The 16,772-nt window shown below is 46.0% G+C and overlaps 1 protein-coding gene across 1 annotated transcript; it reads right to left on the bottom strand.

Moving 5' to 3' along the window:
• Positions 1-920: 920 nt before the first annotated feature.
• PRLHR (prolactin releasing hormone receptor) lies at positions 921-2,033 on the bottom strand. Its single transcript, XM_032595129.1, has one exon. The coding sequence runs from the start codon at positions 2,031-2,033 to the stop codon at positions 921-923; it is 1,113 nt and encodes a 370-aa protein (XP_032451020.1).
• Between the last annotated feature and the right edge of the window lie 14,739 nt (positions 2,034-16,772).

Here is a 16,772-nt window from a genome sequence, read left to right as displayed (position 1 = left end):
CAGCTGTTGATCTGTTGCAACTGAGCAATTAGAGAATGCTATCGAACATGGTTTACATTGAGTATTCAGAAAATCAAATATCTGTGTTCCTGCCTTGTAGCAAACACTGGGTGTGTATACACAAACATACACCCAGATAGATGTCTGTCCTCAGTTATATGCCTCCTTAAGTGATCTGGACCTTCTCTTCTTTATCCCTATTTATCTCTTCAGTGACTAATTCATCTTATCATTTTCAGATAGAAGTTAGGTGACAAGGAGGAGGGAAAACACTTAGAAACCACCTATCAAAAGGTGGCTTCTAAGTGTTTTTGCGCTATGAATTCAAGTGAAATTAAAAGTAAAACCCTTTTGGTGTGTAATAGTCTTATTCAGGAAATGCTGAAATCCCAGATACAGACTTGTAATACTTCCCTGGAATCCTAGGAATTAATGGGTTCAAACTGACTAAGCAACATCAGGTATTCTAGCTCAGTTGAGTCCTTTTTAAAAGGCAACCGGAAAAAGCCTCACCAACCCCAGCGCAGCCATTTGAAATCCCAACCCCATTGTTCCTTCATCTCACCATTGAGCAAGCAGAAGGGAAAGCGAGGAAGACAGCCACGGTTCTGAAATACTGTTATGAACCAGGAGAAAGAGCTTTGTTTGGCATTCAGGGCATAGGGAGGAAATAATAAATCCTCTCACCTCTCCTTGGCCTCTTTCAAGCAAAGCACAAGACTCCCTCCAAAGCCCACTCAACATTTTACAAAGACACAAGGACAAAGCAAGACAGCTGGACAAGAGGGCTAGGCTGGAAGTTTGGTCACCTATTGGATTTGCTCTGGCGCTGGGGATAAGCTCTCCAGTCCGGCCTCAGGTGGGCACCCTCGGAGACTAGTGGACATGGAGGTCCCCAGCCAAGGCCCGGTGCAGTGGCCTCAGATGACCACGCTGACTGTCATGCTCTGGCCGTGGGGCACGATCTTGCGGGGCCAGGCAAGCAAGAGCTTGCGCAGCTCCTCACGGAAGCTGTCGTGCAGCCAGGCGTAAATAAAGGGGTTGTAGCAAGCTGAGCTCATGGCGAGCCAGTGGCAGAGCAGCTGCACTAACCCAAAGGCGTAAGGGTCGATGGCTTGCGGGTCGAGGTCCCGCAGCAGGTTGAAGACGTGCAGCGGCAGCCAGCACACGGCGAACACCACCACGACCACCACCAGCAGACAGAAGGTGCGGCGGCGGCGCGCACGGTCCCAGTCGGCCTGGCTCTGGGTCACGCAGCCTGGCACCACGCGGTTCCGTAGCTTCACCGACACCCGGACGTAAGACAGGAGGATGACCAGCAGGGGGAGCAGGTAGGTGACGAGAAGCAGCCCCCAAGCATAGAGCTGGCGCTGGCGCTCCTGCGACCCCCAGAATTCCTCGCAGAGGCGCACACGGTGCGCCTTGAGCTCGACGTGGTACGTGTGCATGGCGGCCGGCAGCGCCAGCACCGCGGACAGCGCCCAGATGGCCAGCACCGCATAGGCGCTGAGGCGCAGCGAGATGCGCCTGCGCAGCGGGTGCACGAGCACGACGTAGCGGTCCACCGCGATGGTGGTGAGAGTGAACACCGACACGTAGACGGTGACGGGCTGCAGGAAGAAGACAAGGTGGCACAGGCCGCCGCCGAACACCCAGCCGCGTGGCTCGAAAGCGTAGGCCAGCGTGAGTGGCACACAGGCGGTGCACATGAGCACGTCGGACAAGGCCAGGTTGCCGATGAGGAAGTTGGTCACGTTGTGCAGCCGACGCACTCGCGCGATCACCAACACCAGCAGGCAGTTGCCCACCAGCCCCACGACCACCACGATGCTGTAGAGCAGCACGATCAGCCCTTTCAGCTGATGCACCAGCTGCAGGCTTTGGAAAGGCGTGACAGCCTGAGCGCCTGGGCCAGTCACCGACCCATTGTCCGCTGAGGCCTCTGTGCTCTGGTTGGCAGGAGTTGAGGCCGCCGGTGGCAACCCAGAAACTAAGTCAGGGACCGGGAGACCCTGAGTCGGCAGTGAGGCCATAGCCACCTGTCCAAAGAGAATCAAAGTCTGTCACTTCCCATTGTCCATCCACCCCCTCCTACACCACTCGTGCCTCCCTCCCCCACCTCAATTACCCAAATACTCCCTTTTGAATAACTGGCCAAAATAAATCAACAACAACAATCAAAAGTGCGGTCATACCCCATGTAAAAATAAATCTATGCTAGGTCACATATGTACAGATTATTTAAACGCCTCCTACTCAATTTAGAGCCTTCGCGGTCCACGCAGGTCAGACCCTGGAGCATGGTCCTACCTGGCGAGTGGGGCTGGGCGGGCGGGAAAACGCTACGGGGAGGGAGGGGCCGAATCCTGGCTGTCCCCTAGCTGTCCTCAGCCCACGACGGCAATGCAGGCTTCTCGCTTCTCCGCGGGAGCTGAACGGATTCAGGAGTTCCCAGTGGGCTCGCAGTTTTTGAGAGGGACTGGGAGCGCCTCCCCTCCGCCCCGCCCCCCCTCCAGCGCTCCCTTGTATGGAAAATGGGGGCGGAGCGCGCACCACCCGACTCGGTGCTTAGACAACTAGAGAGAAGGACAGTGGAGCAGGTGGAAACAGAAAAGGAAGGAGGGGCCGACAAACCTGGGTCCGAGGCACGAGGGAGAATCTTGACTGCAGGAGCTTGCTGCGCCTGGGGAGAGTCCTGCTCTGGAGGAGGGTGAAGTGGACGAGGAGAGAGGAGCGGCGTCTAGCGCTAGGCTCGCGGGAGCTACGACCTGGTGTAGTTTCAACAGCGAAGGCGCAGGGGAAGAAGTGGAGTGAGGGATTGAGCAACACCACAGGATGTGAAGAGGTCCTTAAGAGCTGGATCCTGCTTAGAGTCTGGGCTAGAGTGGGTAGAAGGTTCCTGCGGAGATTTAAATTTTAGAGCCTGAAAATAAAATTAAAAAATAAAATAAAACTTAAAGCCTGGATGGAGCTTGCCGCAGACCTTCCGGCCTTTGCCCTTCCCGGGACCCACTGAGCCCTTCCCTTAGACTGCGGCGCGCCAGGAGAGCCGCGAATCCGGCCATTCGGAGAAAGAGTTCAGAACAGCGGACAGCTCCCGCGGCATGCTGCGGGGCGGCGCGTGGGTCCCCGGGAGAGGACGATTAAGGAGTTCCCGCCCCTCTCTGGGTGCAGCGCTTTCAGAGAAGGGACCTAGCCTGGTTCTAAGAGCCTCGCTGCCTGCTTCCTGGACCGGGGCTGCCGACTCCGAGAACAGTAGGGTGGAGGAGGGGCAGATAAACTGGGGTCTCTGGGGGTGGGAAGGTGGTGACGTGCTCCTGCTATGGGTCACCGACTTAGTGCCAATGACGACGCTTTTACCTCCCTAGGTCAGAAAATGCTGCCCTCATGCCAGTTACCCTACACAGGCACAGTTCAATACTTGGCCCCCACAACCCCCCTACTCACCCTTTTTGCTCTTTCTTTCTCAGCTACCATGACTTACCCCTATCTGCCAGATTCTCCCAGGACAGTAAGTAGGCAAGTTCCTGAACTGGGGCCCTACCCTCTTCCTCCTTACATAAACACCCCCAGGCCTCCTTACCTCATTTTGGGACTAAAAATAATACTGGTGATTGCAGGATTTCCAATAGGATAACAAAAGTAATGAACATTTGAGAAGCTTAAAAGTTACATAAAACCTTTAGTAGTATTAAGTCGTCATTGATATGCAAATTAACCTGGATCACAGGGGGGAGAGGGTCAAAGAAGGAGGCTTTGTAACCTCCCTCCTTTGAAGCTGTCTCATCCCCTCTTTGTCCCCTTTCTGGTAAGCTCTTGTCCTTTGTCCTCTAGCTGCAGATACCCCATTAGGCTGGAAAGAAGTAAAATTAGTACACCTTGCAAATTCAAGTGACTCACTCATACAGGAGGAAAAGTCAACATCGGAAGAAAAGCAATCAATTTTATGCAACTGTATCTATTCCAAACCCACACTCCCTGAGTTGTAATCAATTTAGCTAAAGCCAATATGATATGGGGAGAAAAAAAACTCAAAATGAAATGCAGTCTCTGCCTGCCTAATCCTTTATCTGGTAATGTTTCTCATCATGTTCACCAACAGGGGTTTATGAACCCAAGAGCAGAGGCACTCTTTTGCTTCAAAGTATCTTAAGAGGACAGGGTGCCTGGATAGCTCAATTGGTTAAGCATCTGACTATCAGTTCAGGTCATGATCTCACAGTTTGTGAGTTCAAGCCCCTCGATGGGCTCTGTGCTGACAGCTCAGAGTCTGGAGCCTGCTTTGGATTCTGTGTCTCCCTCTCACTCTAGGCCCCTTTCCCACTTAAACTCTGTCTCTCTCTGTCTCTCAAAAGTAAATAAACATCAAAGTATCTTAAGAGGAAATTGCAGTAATGAAGGTGAAAAAGGATTTGGGATGTAGTTAAACCCATAACTAGAGCCATCATTCTGGTAGATATCACTGATACATAATACTAAAAAATAATAAAAAGACAACCTTCACAATATTTGCATGCAAATGTCAGCATTTGGAAGTTCACCATTGGGACACCATCCAGACAAGAGAGTTGGTCATTTGCCCCATTCCAGATCAAATCTGGTAAGAGTTTTGGTCCAGTCAGTATTTGCAAGGTAAAAAAGAAGTAGACTAGAATAGCCCACTTTAAATCTTTATTCTCTCTGGTCTTCACTGGAATTAAGACTAGTCTCTCTCTCTCAGCCAGGACATCACAATTAAATCATACCAATGTTCAGAATTTCCTGTATTCACAGTGCTCCAGAAATCTGAGAGATCATCAATAAAAAACAATTTTGTAAGACAACTGGAGGAAAAATAACACTTCATATAGTAGATAGCAAATCACAGGATTTTATTACCTCTTCTTCCTTAAAAGCCTTGAATGGCCCATCAAAGGAAGGTGAGGCCTTTAGCATGGCATTTCCAATCAACATGCACCCCGTTCCTATTCTGATCCTTTTTTTTTTTTTTTTTTTGTCTGGCCTCCCACCTCTATCCAACTCTATGTATATGCAAGCCTAACTGGACGCTAACACGTTCTCACCATTCCTGTTCAATAATTCTCTCAGGGTTTGCTCCCTTTCTTCAGAATGCTGGTTGCTTCATCTCCACTCAACTCCATACCCTTCATATCCCACAAGACCCAACTCTTAGATTAGCCTGTCCTGAAAGTCTTTTCCCTTTCGTGATCTTTCTGTCCTTTATTACTTTCTACCTTTGAAAGTGTTTTACCCCCTGCCTCCACCAGCCATGACTATAAACTCTTTATGGCTACCTACAACATGCTGAGCCCAGCAGATACCCAATACCCGTTTCTTTTGATTGAACAGATAAAAATAGCCACTGTTTGTTGAGGGTCTTTCACATACCAGGCACTAAGTTAAGTACTCTGCATATATTGTCCCATTTGATCACCTCAAAACTATTATACCCATTTTATAGATGAGGAAACTGGCTCTTCAAGGCTAAGTAACTAACTGTAATGGCACAACTAGTGAGCATTGAGGCTGGAACTTCAACTTAGGTGCACCTGATCCTGGAGCCAAAGTCCTCCATTTCTGTACTTTACTGCCTCTGAATGAATGACAGATGTACCTGCACACACAGGAAATACAAGTAGATTCAAATGGGATTAAATAAATATAGAAACCCTTCCCCCACTGTGATTTATTAAAGGAAGCTCTAACAAATGTGTTGCAACCCTAACCTTATTACGTTTAAGTTAAACAGATCTTTATGGCTCACCCCAAATGTCCCTTGCTCATACCCCATGTAGGAGACAAAACTCTGGGCTGCATGAACTTCAGGAGATGGTATTATGCTTTATGATGGCAGTAGGCAACTGGATATAGAAAACAGAAGACAGAGACAATAGAGATAAGGACTGCAGTTAGAATACTGGAAAACTTGGTTAAGGGATCTGAAAATTCATGCTGATACACTGCAGTTAGCCCAACCATAGGAGAAGCCACTAGAGATCTTTTTTTTTAATAACTCATTGGGGAACAGCAATTTTTGACACTTGTCTAAGTCCAGGCAGTGACAGAATAGATGCTCCCCCAGAAATGAGTTTTCTCCCTTAAGCCTATCCTGTGTGTGTATTCCAAGAGGCAGGCTCCCACCGGCTCTTCAGGCTGAGCCATGCAGCAGATTGGAGGCCAACTCAGCACAGCAGGGCTGGCCTCCTACAAGAGACAAAAACCTGAGACAAGCAGTGTGAGAACTGACATGACATCATACAGTAAAGTGGAAAAAAAAAAACCCATATGTTTCCCTTAGATCACTTTGAGAAAGTGCCTTTCATCACAGACTCCAGACATACCAATTATCACTTCCAGTTTTTCACGCACACACTAGTCATCTTTAAGTTCTCCAACACAGCTTTGCCCAAACAGAGTGGAGGCATAAAAGGTATGATTCTGACCAGGAACAGTCTTTCTTTGGCTGGGTTTTTCTTCTCAGCCTGTTCAAAATCGAAAGGGAGCCCCAAATAGTCTTGTGTCTTCTGCAGTGGCCTATGGGGCACACATCTTGCTTCTGCCCTGTTTTAATCTGGGCTCCCCAGAAAAGGAGTGGATGAGTTCCCAGAGTAACACGAGAAATTGGGGTAGAGTAGGAAACTCTTCCCTGCCACCTGAAAAAAGAGAACGATGAAATCTGCTAATCAACAAATACCTGTGATATATACACTGTGTGAGAAGGTGTGGACCAGGTGCCCCGAGTGACAGAGAGATGAGTAAGACATATTCCTGCCCTCAATGAGATTGCAGTCTAGGGCAGAAATTAGCTAGGAACAGAGTTAGCTGGCTGAGAGGACTATGGAAACAATCCCACGTGCTACTCTAGGAAACTCAATCATAAGCCTGAAAAAACCCTAACGAGGGCACTTGTTGGGATGAGCACTGGGTGTTAGATGTAAGTGATTAACCACTAAATTCTCCTCCTGAAAACAATATTACACTATATGTTAACTAACTAGAATTTAAATAAAAATTTGGAAATAAAATAAAACTGAAAAACCCTGTGGCTTTAGGAAGTTAGCCACCTCTGAGACTTGATTTCCAGTTCTTTCCAGACTGTACATCTCATTATAAAGCTGTGTCTTTACTTTAAAAAAAAATAATGGTTTGTACATGATTTACCCACTCAACTAAAAAGAAGACCTTGACTTAGCAGCCAGGGTATTAAGAATCGAGAGAAGCACAGAAGTCCTCCATACAGATGGGCACACTTGTATCTATCCCTACACCCACCTCTGGACAAGTTTCTTTATTATCCAAACACTTAAAGAAATAAATGCAAAAGACATTTGCAGACAAACATAAAACTGTCCCCCCTACGGAAAAGGTGATCAACATATAAAATTGAAATAAAATATAAAAGGCTTCTCTAAGCAAAGCTTGTGCCACAGCAAAGAGTTAATCTGCTTGCCCTTGGGGGGGTGGGGGGGAGGTGCCTCAACCCTCCTGGTTTTCTTTAACCTCCTGGAGTGTGAAGCTGTACTGTTCCCCAAACAGGACTCCCTCAGGAAAGAGCTACCTGCCTGCACTTTTACCTGCTACCAAAGTCCTAAAGCCCCACGTCTAGAGGGTTTCAGGAAAGAAGGACCTTCTGCTTTTCGTTTTAAACTGAAAACTCCCACCATTACCGAAAGAAAAGAATCTTTTGAAAGGACTCTAGGTTTCAAATAACGTTGCTGCTGATAAAGTTCATGGGTCAGTCTGAGTTCCTCTTTGCAAGCAATAGAACCAGGGCACCTGGATGGTTCATTCGGTTGAGTGTCCAGCTCTTGACTGAGGCTCAGGTCATGATCTTAAGGTTCATGAGACCGAGGTCCCATGTTGGGCTCTGCACTGACAGTGCTTGGGATTATCTCTCTCCCTCTCTCTATGCCCCTCCCCTGCTCATGGTTTCTCTCTTTCTCAAAATAAATAAATAAACATGAAAAAAAGATTTAAAAACAATAGAACCCACTCTGGCTGGTGTAAGTAGAGAAGAATGGTGGCGGCTAGCCTACAAAGCTGTTGGAAGGATTGGGCAATTAGCCTCAAGGCTAAGCTTCCCAAACCATCCCTGATGAGGAAACCTCATCCTCCCCAACTCCCCTCCGTCCAGTTTTGCAGCCACTGTTTCTGTCTCCTCCACCAATGTCACTTCTGCATTAGGAACTCAATCTTGCAGCCATCACTGTTCCCAAAAGCCAGGCACCTCTGTTGCACTCTGTCCAACAAATGGGGCCCCGTTTCCTCAGGTCATTCATTTTTTTTTTAATTTTTTAATGTTTATTTATATTTGAGAGAGAGAGAGAGACAGAGCGTGAGTGGAGGAGGGGCAGAGAGAGGGAGACAGAATCTGAAGCAGGCTCTGGGCTCCAGGCTGTCAGCACAGAGCCCAATGTTGGACTTGAACTCACGAGCCCTGAGATCATTACCTGAGCCGAAGTCGGATGCTTAACAGACTGAACCGCCCAGGTGCCCAGGTCATTCATTTTTGAATGACCTCATTCAGGTGCATCAGAGTGGCAGAGCCAGGATCCCAAACCTGAGCTTTAATTGCAAAGCGTGCTGGGGATTTGTGTTCTGACCTCCACGTTGGGAAGATAACGAGGAATTTCTCCAAATACAAGCAGATGATGGTAACCATAAGTTATGACAAATGCTCATCATCCTCTGTTATCAGTCTTTCATAGCAATGATACTGATTTTAAAGACCAAAAGCTATGAGGAGACCCCTATGATCTCTTAATTCCCTGCCCTGATTCTTCAACATTTTTAATGAGAATGTCAAGAGAAACGTGAGAGAATTAAGGTTGTATTATGAATATGTTATATTAACTTAGCTTACCCTAATAAATGTAAATAACTGTGCTCCTCTTTATGAAAAACAAAACCCCAAATAAAACTAGTTTCCAAAATATAAGAAATACAGCAACACCTATACCAACGTTTCTCACTTCGGCACTATTGGATCAGGTAATTCTGTGTCATGGGGGGACTGTCTTGGGCATTGTAGAATGTTTAGCAACATCCCTGAACTCTACCTCTAGAAGGTAGGGCACACATACCCAATTGTGACAACCAAAAATGTCTCTAGACATTGCCAATACCTACCGGGGGAAGGGATAAGGGACAAAATCATCTCCTATTGAGAATCGGTGACTCACACCAATACAGCACTTTTAAAGTACGCAAAGCACTCTCCTTAGAAGGGCCACCAGCCTTCATGGCCAACTCTCTTCAGACACCTTGACCCCAGAATTGCATTGGAAAACATTTTATTTCCCATATTGTCCTCTCACTACTTTCTGAAAGAGCGACAGGGCAAAAAGAGAAAGATGATATTTAAGAGGGAAAAAAAAAACAGCCCTAAGATAAGGAAAGCCCAAGATGTTTGCCAATGGAGGAAAGAACTGGTTCCAAAGCCCACATAAGGAATAGCATAGGACTCTGGGGTTTGTAAAATAGTTATACCTCTACTAAATGTGAATTGCTGGGCAAAATTCCTTATCCTGGAAGAAGCCCAACTTTGAAAACAAATTGATCAATCTTTGAAAAGAAATTATCAGTTAAGAAATTGATAATAATTCCCACCTCTGGAAGATGTGGAGAAGATCCAACATGAGTGAAAGTACTGGTACATAGCCAGAGCACACAGTAATGGTGGCTACTCTTGGATCATTCTTTGTCCTGTTTGATGTCACCTCCTCTTGTCAAGAGGGGGCTTTTTCTAGGAGATATTTCCAAACTCTTCCACTTGAATATTACTCCAAAAGATAGTTCTTTGTGAGAAGAATTTTCTCCTTCCCCTCCTAAATGCTTTCCTTCATTTCATCATTGGTGATGCGAAACATCATTGTTTCCCATCATTGGGAACGCAAAGCCCAGGGCAAGATATTGTAAGGAGAGTCAAAGACAAGAAGAAGAAGAGGAAGAAGAAGAAGGAGGAGGAGGAGGAGGAGAGGAAGAAGGAGGAGGAGAAGAAGGAGAAGAGGAGAAAAAGGAGGAGGAGAAAAAGGAGAAGAAGAAGAAGGAGGAGGAGGAGGAGAAGGAGAAGGAGAAGGAGAAGGAGAAGAAGAACATTATTGTCTAAAAATCTGCAGTGTAGTAAGAAAGAAATCACTGAGATGTATGACCATGGTCAATGCTACTACCACCACCTGCTGTGAAAGACAGACATTAATGCTCACTGGGAAATTTGCTAATTGGCTTTAGTAAATTTGAATTGTGTTAACCCTTATAGATCATATTTATTTTTAAGCACAAGAGTCTTTAAAGTGTTCATAGTATTTTTTTACCCCACCGTATCAACATTGCACACGTTACTTAAATATGTTCCCCTTCCTACGTTTATGTGAATCGTACACAACTTCAGGCCCATTACGAATGTCTATGAGTTAAGTGCTCAGGTGGCAGGAAATGAACAAGAATTCGGGGCTCATGTCTTTCCAATCACCAATATGCTCTGCAGGCTGTAGCTTTGTGTCAGGAATCCATCGCCCTCTTTCCCCGGCCATTGCTTGGGGTCATTTCTTTCCAGAGGAGGGCCACCAGCACTCCTGGAGTAACCAGGTGAAAATGCTTCCTGGCACAATTCCTTCTTCTTTGCTGATTTTCTCATTTTGAAATGCAGTCTTTAACAGTATCCCAAGTGTTGCATGAAGGATGCTGACAATGCAGCCCGGTTTTGGTGCAATTGTGCAGGCCTGGGGGGATCCAAGCTGGCTGAGTTGCTGGCTCCCTGGCAACATTCTACAATAGCTCTATCCCTTGCCCTTGGCTTATCTGGGGGTTCTCATCACCAACGGCCTCACTGCAACATTCCTGGACCTCACTGCATTCCTAAAGTTCCAGGACCCAGCCAGGTCACCTTCTCTGGTGACACTCTGTACAAAGAACCCATAAAAGACACAAGGCTTGACTGACGTCATATTCAAGATCTCAGCACTAAATTTACTTTTTAACTTTTGATTAGACTTTTATCAATACTTTAGGCATGAGCAGCATGGATCACGGATGGTGTATCTCAGCTTCGTCTGGAAGGAGTAGAAAATATATACAAATACAAAAATAGATAAACACAGAGACCAAAATAAAGCACTTGAAAGCCATTTTTATTACATCCTTTGGGAAAGGCAGAGACAAGGCAATTTGCTTTCCCATTTTGATTCCAACCCAGCTTCATTATCAGCTAGAAATGGCTTTTATGGAAAAAATTGTCTTGCATCTGCATTGTGCCATTTAGCAGTGAAGGGCTCTTTGTAGTCACATTTAGATGGGAACCTTGACCTTGCAGAAGCCCCTCATTTGGGTTTCCATTAATATATGTCTCCTGACAAAACTCAGTAATGAACCCAAACCACATCTCATTACGTCCGTCTCTGAATTATTATGTAGACACATCTAAGTTCATTCTAGTGTCACTATCTAGGGTGAGGGGCCCTTTCCTATTTTTTTTAGGCCAAGTGCAGAACTGGAGTGGTCCTCACAGTGTTTTCAAGTGCATTATACATGTGTGTGCACACACACACATGACATTCAGAGATGGTAGTCTGGAAGTTAGAATGTCTAGGATGGTGTGTCCTCCCAGTGTCTCATCTTTGTCACCAGGGAAAAAGCCCTGGCTCTCTTTGAGAAGATCACGAGCAGTATCCCTGCAAAGGGTGAATAGCAAAAATGCATTACTCTTCTCCCAGTGGGACACAAAGACCACCTTCATCAGAATCAACTCTGGTGCTTATTTAAAATGCAGATTTTCAGATCACAAGACAGACCCATTAAATCAGAATTACTGATGGTGAGACCTGGGAAAATGATTTTTTCACAAGCACTGCAGACTACTCTGATGTACGCTCAGGTGTGAGTGGCCTATAGTCTGCCATTAGGTAGTGAATCTATATAATCCTGGCTCCCTACGTCCCCAATGTTATTGGGATACCAGCCAAGGGGGCACAAAGCAGCTGCCAGGGGAGCCCAGCAGTGGATTTCAGCCCTCCCTTTCTCCTTACATGACAGATAATGGAAGATAAGTGTATTGTGCCAGCTTTCTCTATAGTTTATCTTTTTCAAGTTGTTTTTAATGACATCAGTAGCACATGCACACATTCTCCTGTTTAATAGAAATGAAACATAAGCCTGACGTCCCCTTGACCTCAACCCCAGTCCCTCCCTCAGAGGTTACACATGGTCTTTCCTGTGCATTTATATGAATATATCTGAACCCACAGAAAAGAAATATTGGTGGACATTTAGGTTGTTTGCAACTTTTTTGTTATAACAAACCTCAGTATGATAAAGATGTTCCAGATGTTGGTCAAAGAATACAAACTTTCACTTATAAGAAAAATAAATTCTGAGGAGCTAATATTTGGCAGGGTGATTATAGTTAATAATACTAAAGTAAGGGGCGCCTGGGTGGCTCAACTGGTTAAGCATCCAATTCTTGATTTCAGCTCAGGTCAAGATCTCATGATTCCTGGGCTTGAGCCCCAAATCAGTCTCTGTGTTGACAGCATGGAGCCTGCTTGGGATTCTCTCTCTTTCTCTCTTTGCCCCTCCTCTGCTTGCATGCTCTCTCTCTCAAAATAATAAATAACCTTAAAAAATACTAAAGTAATATTTAAGTATATAATACTAAAGCATAATAAATTTTAAAGTTGGGAAGAGGGTAAATGTTCACAAAAAAGAAATGGTAATTATGTGATGTGAGGAAGGGATTAGCTAATGTTATGATGGTCATCATTTTGCAATATGTAAGATTATCAAATCAACTCATTGTACACTTTAAATTTACACAACGTTATATGTCAATGATATCTCAATAAAGCTGGAAAAAAATTCCATTTGTTAAAATTTGGATTGAAAGTAAAGCATAATATCAGTGATGATGTTTCTAGCTGCCCAAAATATTCTTATACAGCTCTGTATTCATTATTTATTTTGTAAAAACTCAGAATTCAAATTCAGACAAATAAAAATCAAATCAAGTGAACATGTTTCCATATTCCTCCTTGGGGAGAATTCTCCTGGGGCCATTCAGCAAAGGGAAATTTATTAGACATAAGATATGACCCAATTCACACTGACCACCAGCACTGCATGAGACTCTCTTTTGCTTAATGAATTTTAAGAGCTTGTTATATACAGCATGAGTTCTTATAATGCTCAGATAAGTATGGAAAAGAAATGCATCATTCTTCATGATGCTGGGAATACCCCCCCACATCCCCTCAACTAATGGCTAATAAAATGTCTAAGGCAAAATCTAAGTTACTGGACCCCAGGATCAGGTGGAGTTCATAGGACAGGCTGGGACCATCACCAGCCAGGCTCTTGTAGGAGTGAGCTAGGACAAGGAGTGACCTGCCTGAAGAGGTCTAACAAGGACAATAACGTTCCCAGCCTATGAATCAGGACCCCCCAGGTGTGAACTCCCACATTGCCAATTGTCTGTACCATGCAGGGCAAGCTCTATCCAACTCAGGATCTGTCCTCATCTGAGAAGCAGGTCTGGGGGACACCTGGGTGGCTCAGTCGGTTGAGCGTCTGACTTCAGCTCAGGTCATGATCTTGCAGTTCATGAGTTCAAGCCCCACATCAGGCTTTGTGCTGACAGACTGTCAGCACAGATTCTGCTTCAGATCCTCTGTTCCCCTCTCTCTGCCCCTCCCCTGCTTGCACTCTCCCCAAAATAAAAATATTTTTAAAAAAAGGAAGAAAAGGAAATCAGGTTTGGGCAGGAGACCTAGACAATTCTGAAGGTCTCCATAGGCTCTCATAGTCCAGGAGTCCAAGATGGCGGCCCCAGATAGTCAACTATCCACATACCTGGATGACATCACCACCTGTCCACACATCTGCATGACACCATTTGTGTCCAGTTCCACCTTCATGAAAGGTGAGCCACCTTTTATCTGACATACTTGGACATCCTTCACAGCCACACCTTAGCTTTTCTCACCCCAGGTCTGACCTACCGGCAAGTCTAGGTAATAACCCTGGGCTCTTGGATTCACACTTTCACTGAGGAAGAATCCCTGGGGGAAACAGTTTAGTCCCTGGGTGCTCCTCAGGACATTTCAGCTCTCAAGCTGTTAGCATCATGAGGAAAGTCAGCCTGCATAATTGTTGGTGGGCTTCAGAGTTTAGTAAGTTGCATTTTGTTCGATTCCTTTGATTTACCACATCCAATAAACACAGTTACTCGTTCTCACTCTGCAGGCACTTTCCGGACAGGAAAAGGCCCCGCTGGTTACCGCGATGCTTGTACACGCAAGATTTAAAAAGTTGTAATGGTCTGTCTCCGTCTACTGTTCCCCAGCTACTTCCCTTTGGTATCACAAATCCCAAAAACATAATTGAAAGAGGCAGAGGGGTGTTTCCCCCCTACATTAAACCCACAAAATTAAACATAGCTAGAGAGCAACCTGAGATATTTCTCTCTTTTCTTTTAATGTTTATTTTTGAGAAAGAGACAGAGAGTGCCAGGGAGGGGCAGAGAGGGAGACAGAGATTCCAAAGCAGGCTCTGTGCTGACAGCAGAGAGCCCCATACAGTGGCTCGAACCCACCGTGAGATCATGATCTAAGCCAAAGAAGTAGAAGCCAGACGCTTAGCCTACTGAGCCACCCAGGCACCCAACCTGGAACATTTCTTACGCAAGTATCTTCATTAACAAAAAAAAAGAAAACTCCCGGGACATAAGGCAATAAGGGTTTTGTTTTTGGTTTTGTTTTTAGGAATTATCCAGCCAGGCATAAACATTCAAGCGGCTGACAATCCTGGGAAACTACTGGATAGGACTTAAGAGCTTCCTACTTTCATTTCTTCGTTTTATTTTTTCAGCTCTCTTCACTGGCCGATGGAAAATGGGTGTAAATATTTCAGGGGCTTGCTCCTGCAGGCATGGTCCGTGGGCTGGTGGCATCAGCATCACCCATGCCATCGGGACGTGTGTTAGAACCTCAGGTCCTGCCTTTTCATACCGTCTCAGGTGACTGGTGTGCACAGCCCAGTTTGAGAAGTGCTGTGCTAGAAGCTTCTCCCTCTCACCTTCAATGAGTGCTCAGAATCGCACCCCTCACTCTGCACCTGGGCAGACACACACCAGCAGCGTTTAAGAAAACCCCTCTGCGGAGCTCAGGCCAAAATTCAGGTTCTTAAAAACCCTGAAATCCTGTAGTCTACCCAGACCTCGTCCTGGTCTTTCTAGTGGAAATGCCTTATACCATGTGCAGATCCCACACCCCGTTTTGTTCACCAAAGCCCCCCACCACGTTCCTGCTCCCCCTGGCACAGGCCCACATGTGCGTGCACGTGTGTGTATGTGTGTGCAAGCATGTGTGAAAGTCAGGTGAGGACTTAGCCATACTTCTCCCATCATGGCAATTATCGTCTGTCTGAGCAAGGCCCCTCTCCTGTAAATATTTATTTTTTCCCCCTTATCTCCTTCTATAGGCAATTATCCTGAAGATTTCACATACGTATCCTTGAATATACAGACAAATCCTTCAAATGAGTGCTGTGGGCTTGAAGGAAGGCTTAATTTACATAAATATTATTGTGCCATAAATCTTATTCTGGGGACTCATTTTTTTTCATTCCATACTAGCTTCCAGGGCGCCTGGGTGGCTCAGTCAGTTAAGTGTCCAACTCTTGATTTTGGCTCATGTCATGATGTCACGTTTCTTCAGTTCGAGCCCCACATGGGGTTCTGCGCTGACAGCATAGAGCCTGCTTGGGATTCTCTGTCTCCTTCTCTCCCTCTCTCTGCACCCCCCCACCACTTCCCCATTGATGAGCACTCTCCCCCTCTTTCTCTCTCTCTCAAAATAAATAAACAAAAACTAGCGTTTAAGGTCCAGTTGATGCCAGGAGGAAAGCATCAGAACTCCCAGGAAACACGTTCCCAGCCCTTTGGGTCCATGGCAGGACCCAGGGGTAAGACCTCCCTCCTCTGCCCACAGCCCACAGGGCCGTCCCTTGCTGCTGGGAGGCTGGGAATGCAACACATAGCCAGCCGACGTGGTGTTCCTTATCAAAGGAGCCGGAGCCATCCTGTGACAGCTGACAGTCTGTCACTCTGCACTTCTCCTAAGCTGGTGGGCAGGCTGTGCTTTGTGGCCCTGATTGCACTTCCATCTTCGTGCTAAGGATGCCCAGCACCCCCTCTGTGGCTGACTCCTGGGAGTGCATGTGCAAGTGACCCCTACCTGCATGCAAGAGGCTCTCTTGTCTTTGTTGTGTCTCTAGTCTTCTCTATCTTCTCTCTGATTTCCTCACTTCCTGAATTTCTTTTTTTTTTTTATGTTTATTTTTGAGAGAGACATACAGTGAGCAGGGGAGGAGCAGAGAGAGGGAGACACAGAATCCAAAGCAGGCTTCTGGCTCTGAGCTGTCAGCATAGAGCCTGATGCGGGGCTCAAACCCACGAACCGTGAGATCGTGACCTGAGCCGAAGTCAGCCGCTCAACTGACTGAGCCACCCAGGCACCCCCTCACTTCCTGAATTTCTGTGCGATAGGAAAACAATTTGTTATTTGTAACCCATCTGTATTCTAAGGGGAGAGGCTCCCCCAAAGAATCCTTTGTTTGCTGAAAGGGAGAAAAAAGAGATTGAAATTGGCCTGTCTGGGGAATAGGACGGAGGCATGGCAGATGGACAAAGTAGTCGTGGGGAACACAAAACAAAACAAAACAAGTATCTTGAGGGAAGGTTGATGTAGCTTTGCTGTTGTATGAGGTAACCTCTCTTCTAC

The sequence above is a fragment of the Lynx canadensis genome, chromosome D2 (genome assembly GCF_007474595.2).
Source record: "Lynx canadensis isolate LIC74 chromosome D2, mLynCan4.pri.v2, whole genome shotgun sequence".
Lineage (NCBI taxonomy): Eukaryota > Metazoa > Chordata > Mammalia > Carnivora > Felidae > Lynx > Lynx canadensis.
Note: the sequence above shows the minus strand (reverse complement) of the source record. Positions and strands in the feature narration are given on the sequence as shown.

Coding starts and splice junctions, on each gene's coding strand:
- PRLHR (XM_032595129.1), bottom strand. CDS start 2,033: ATGGCCTCACTGCCGACTCAGGGTCTCCCGGTCCCTGACTTAGTTTCT.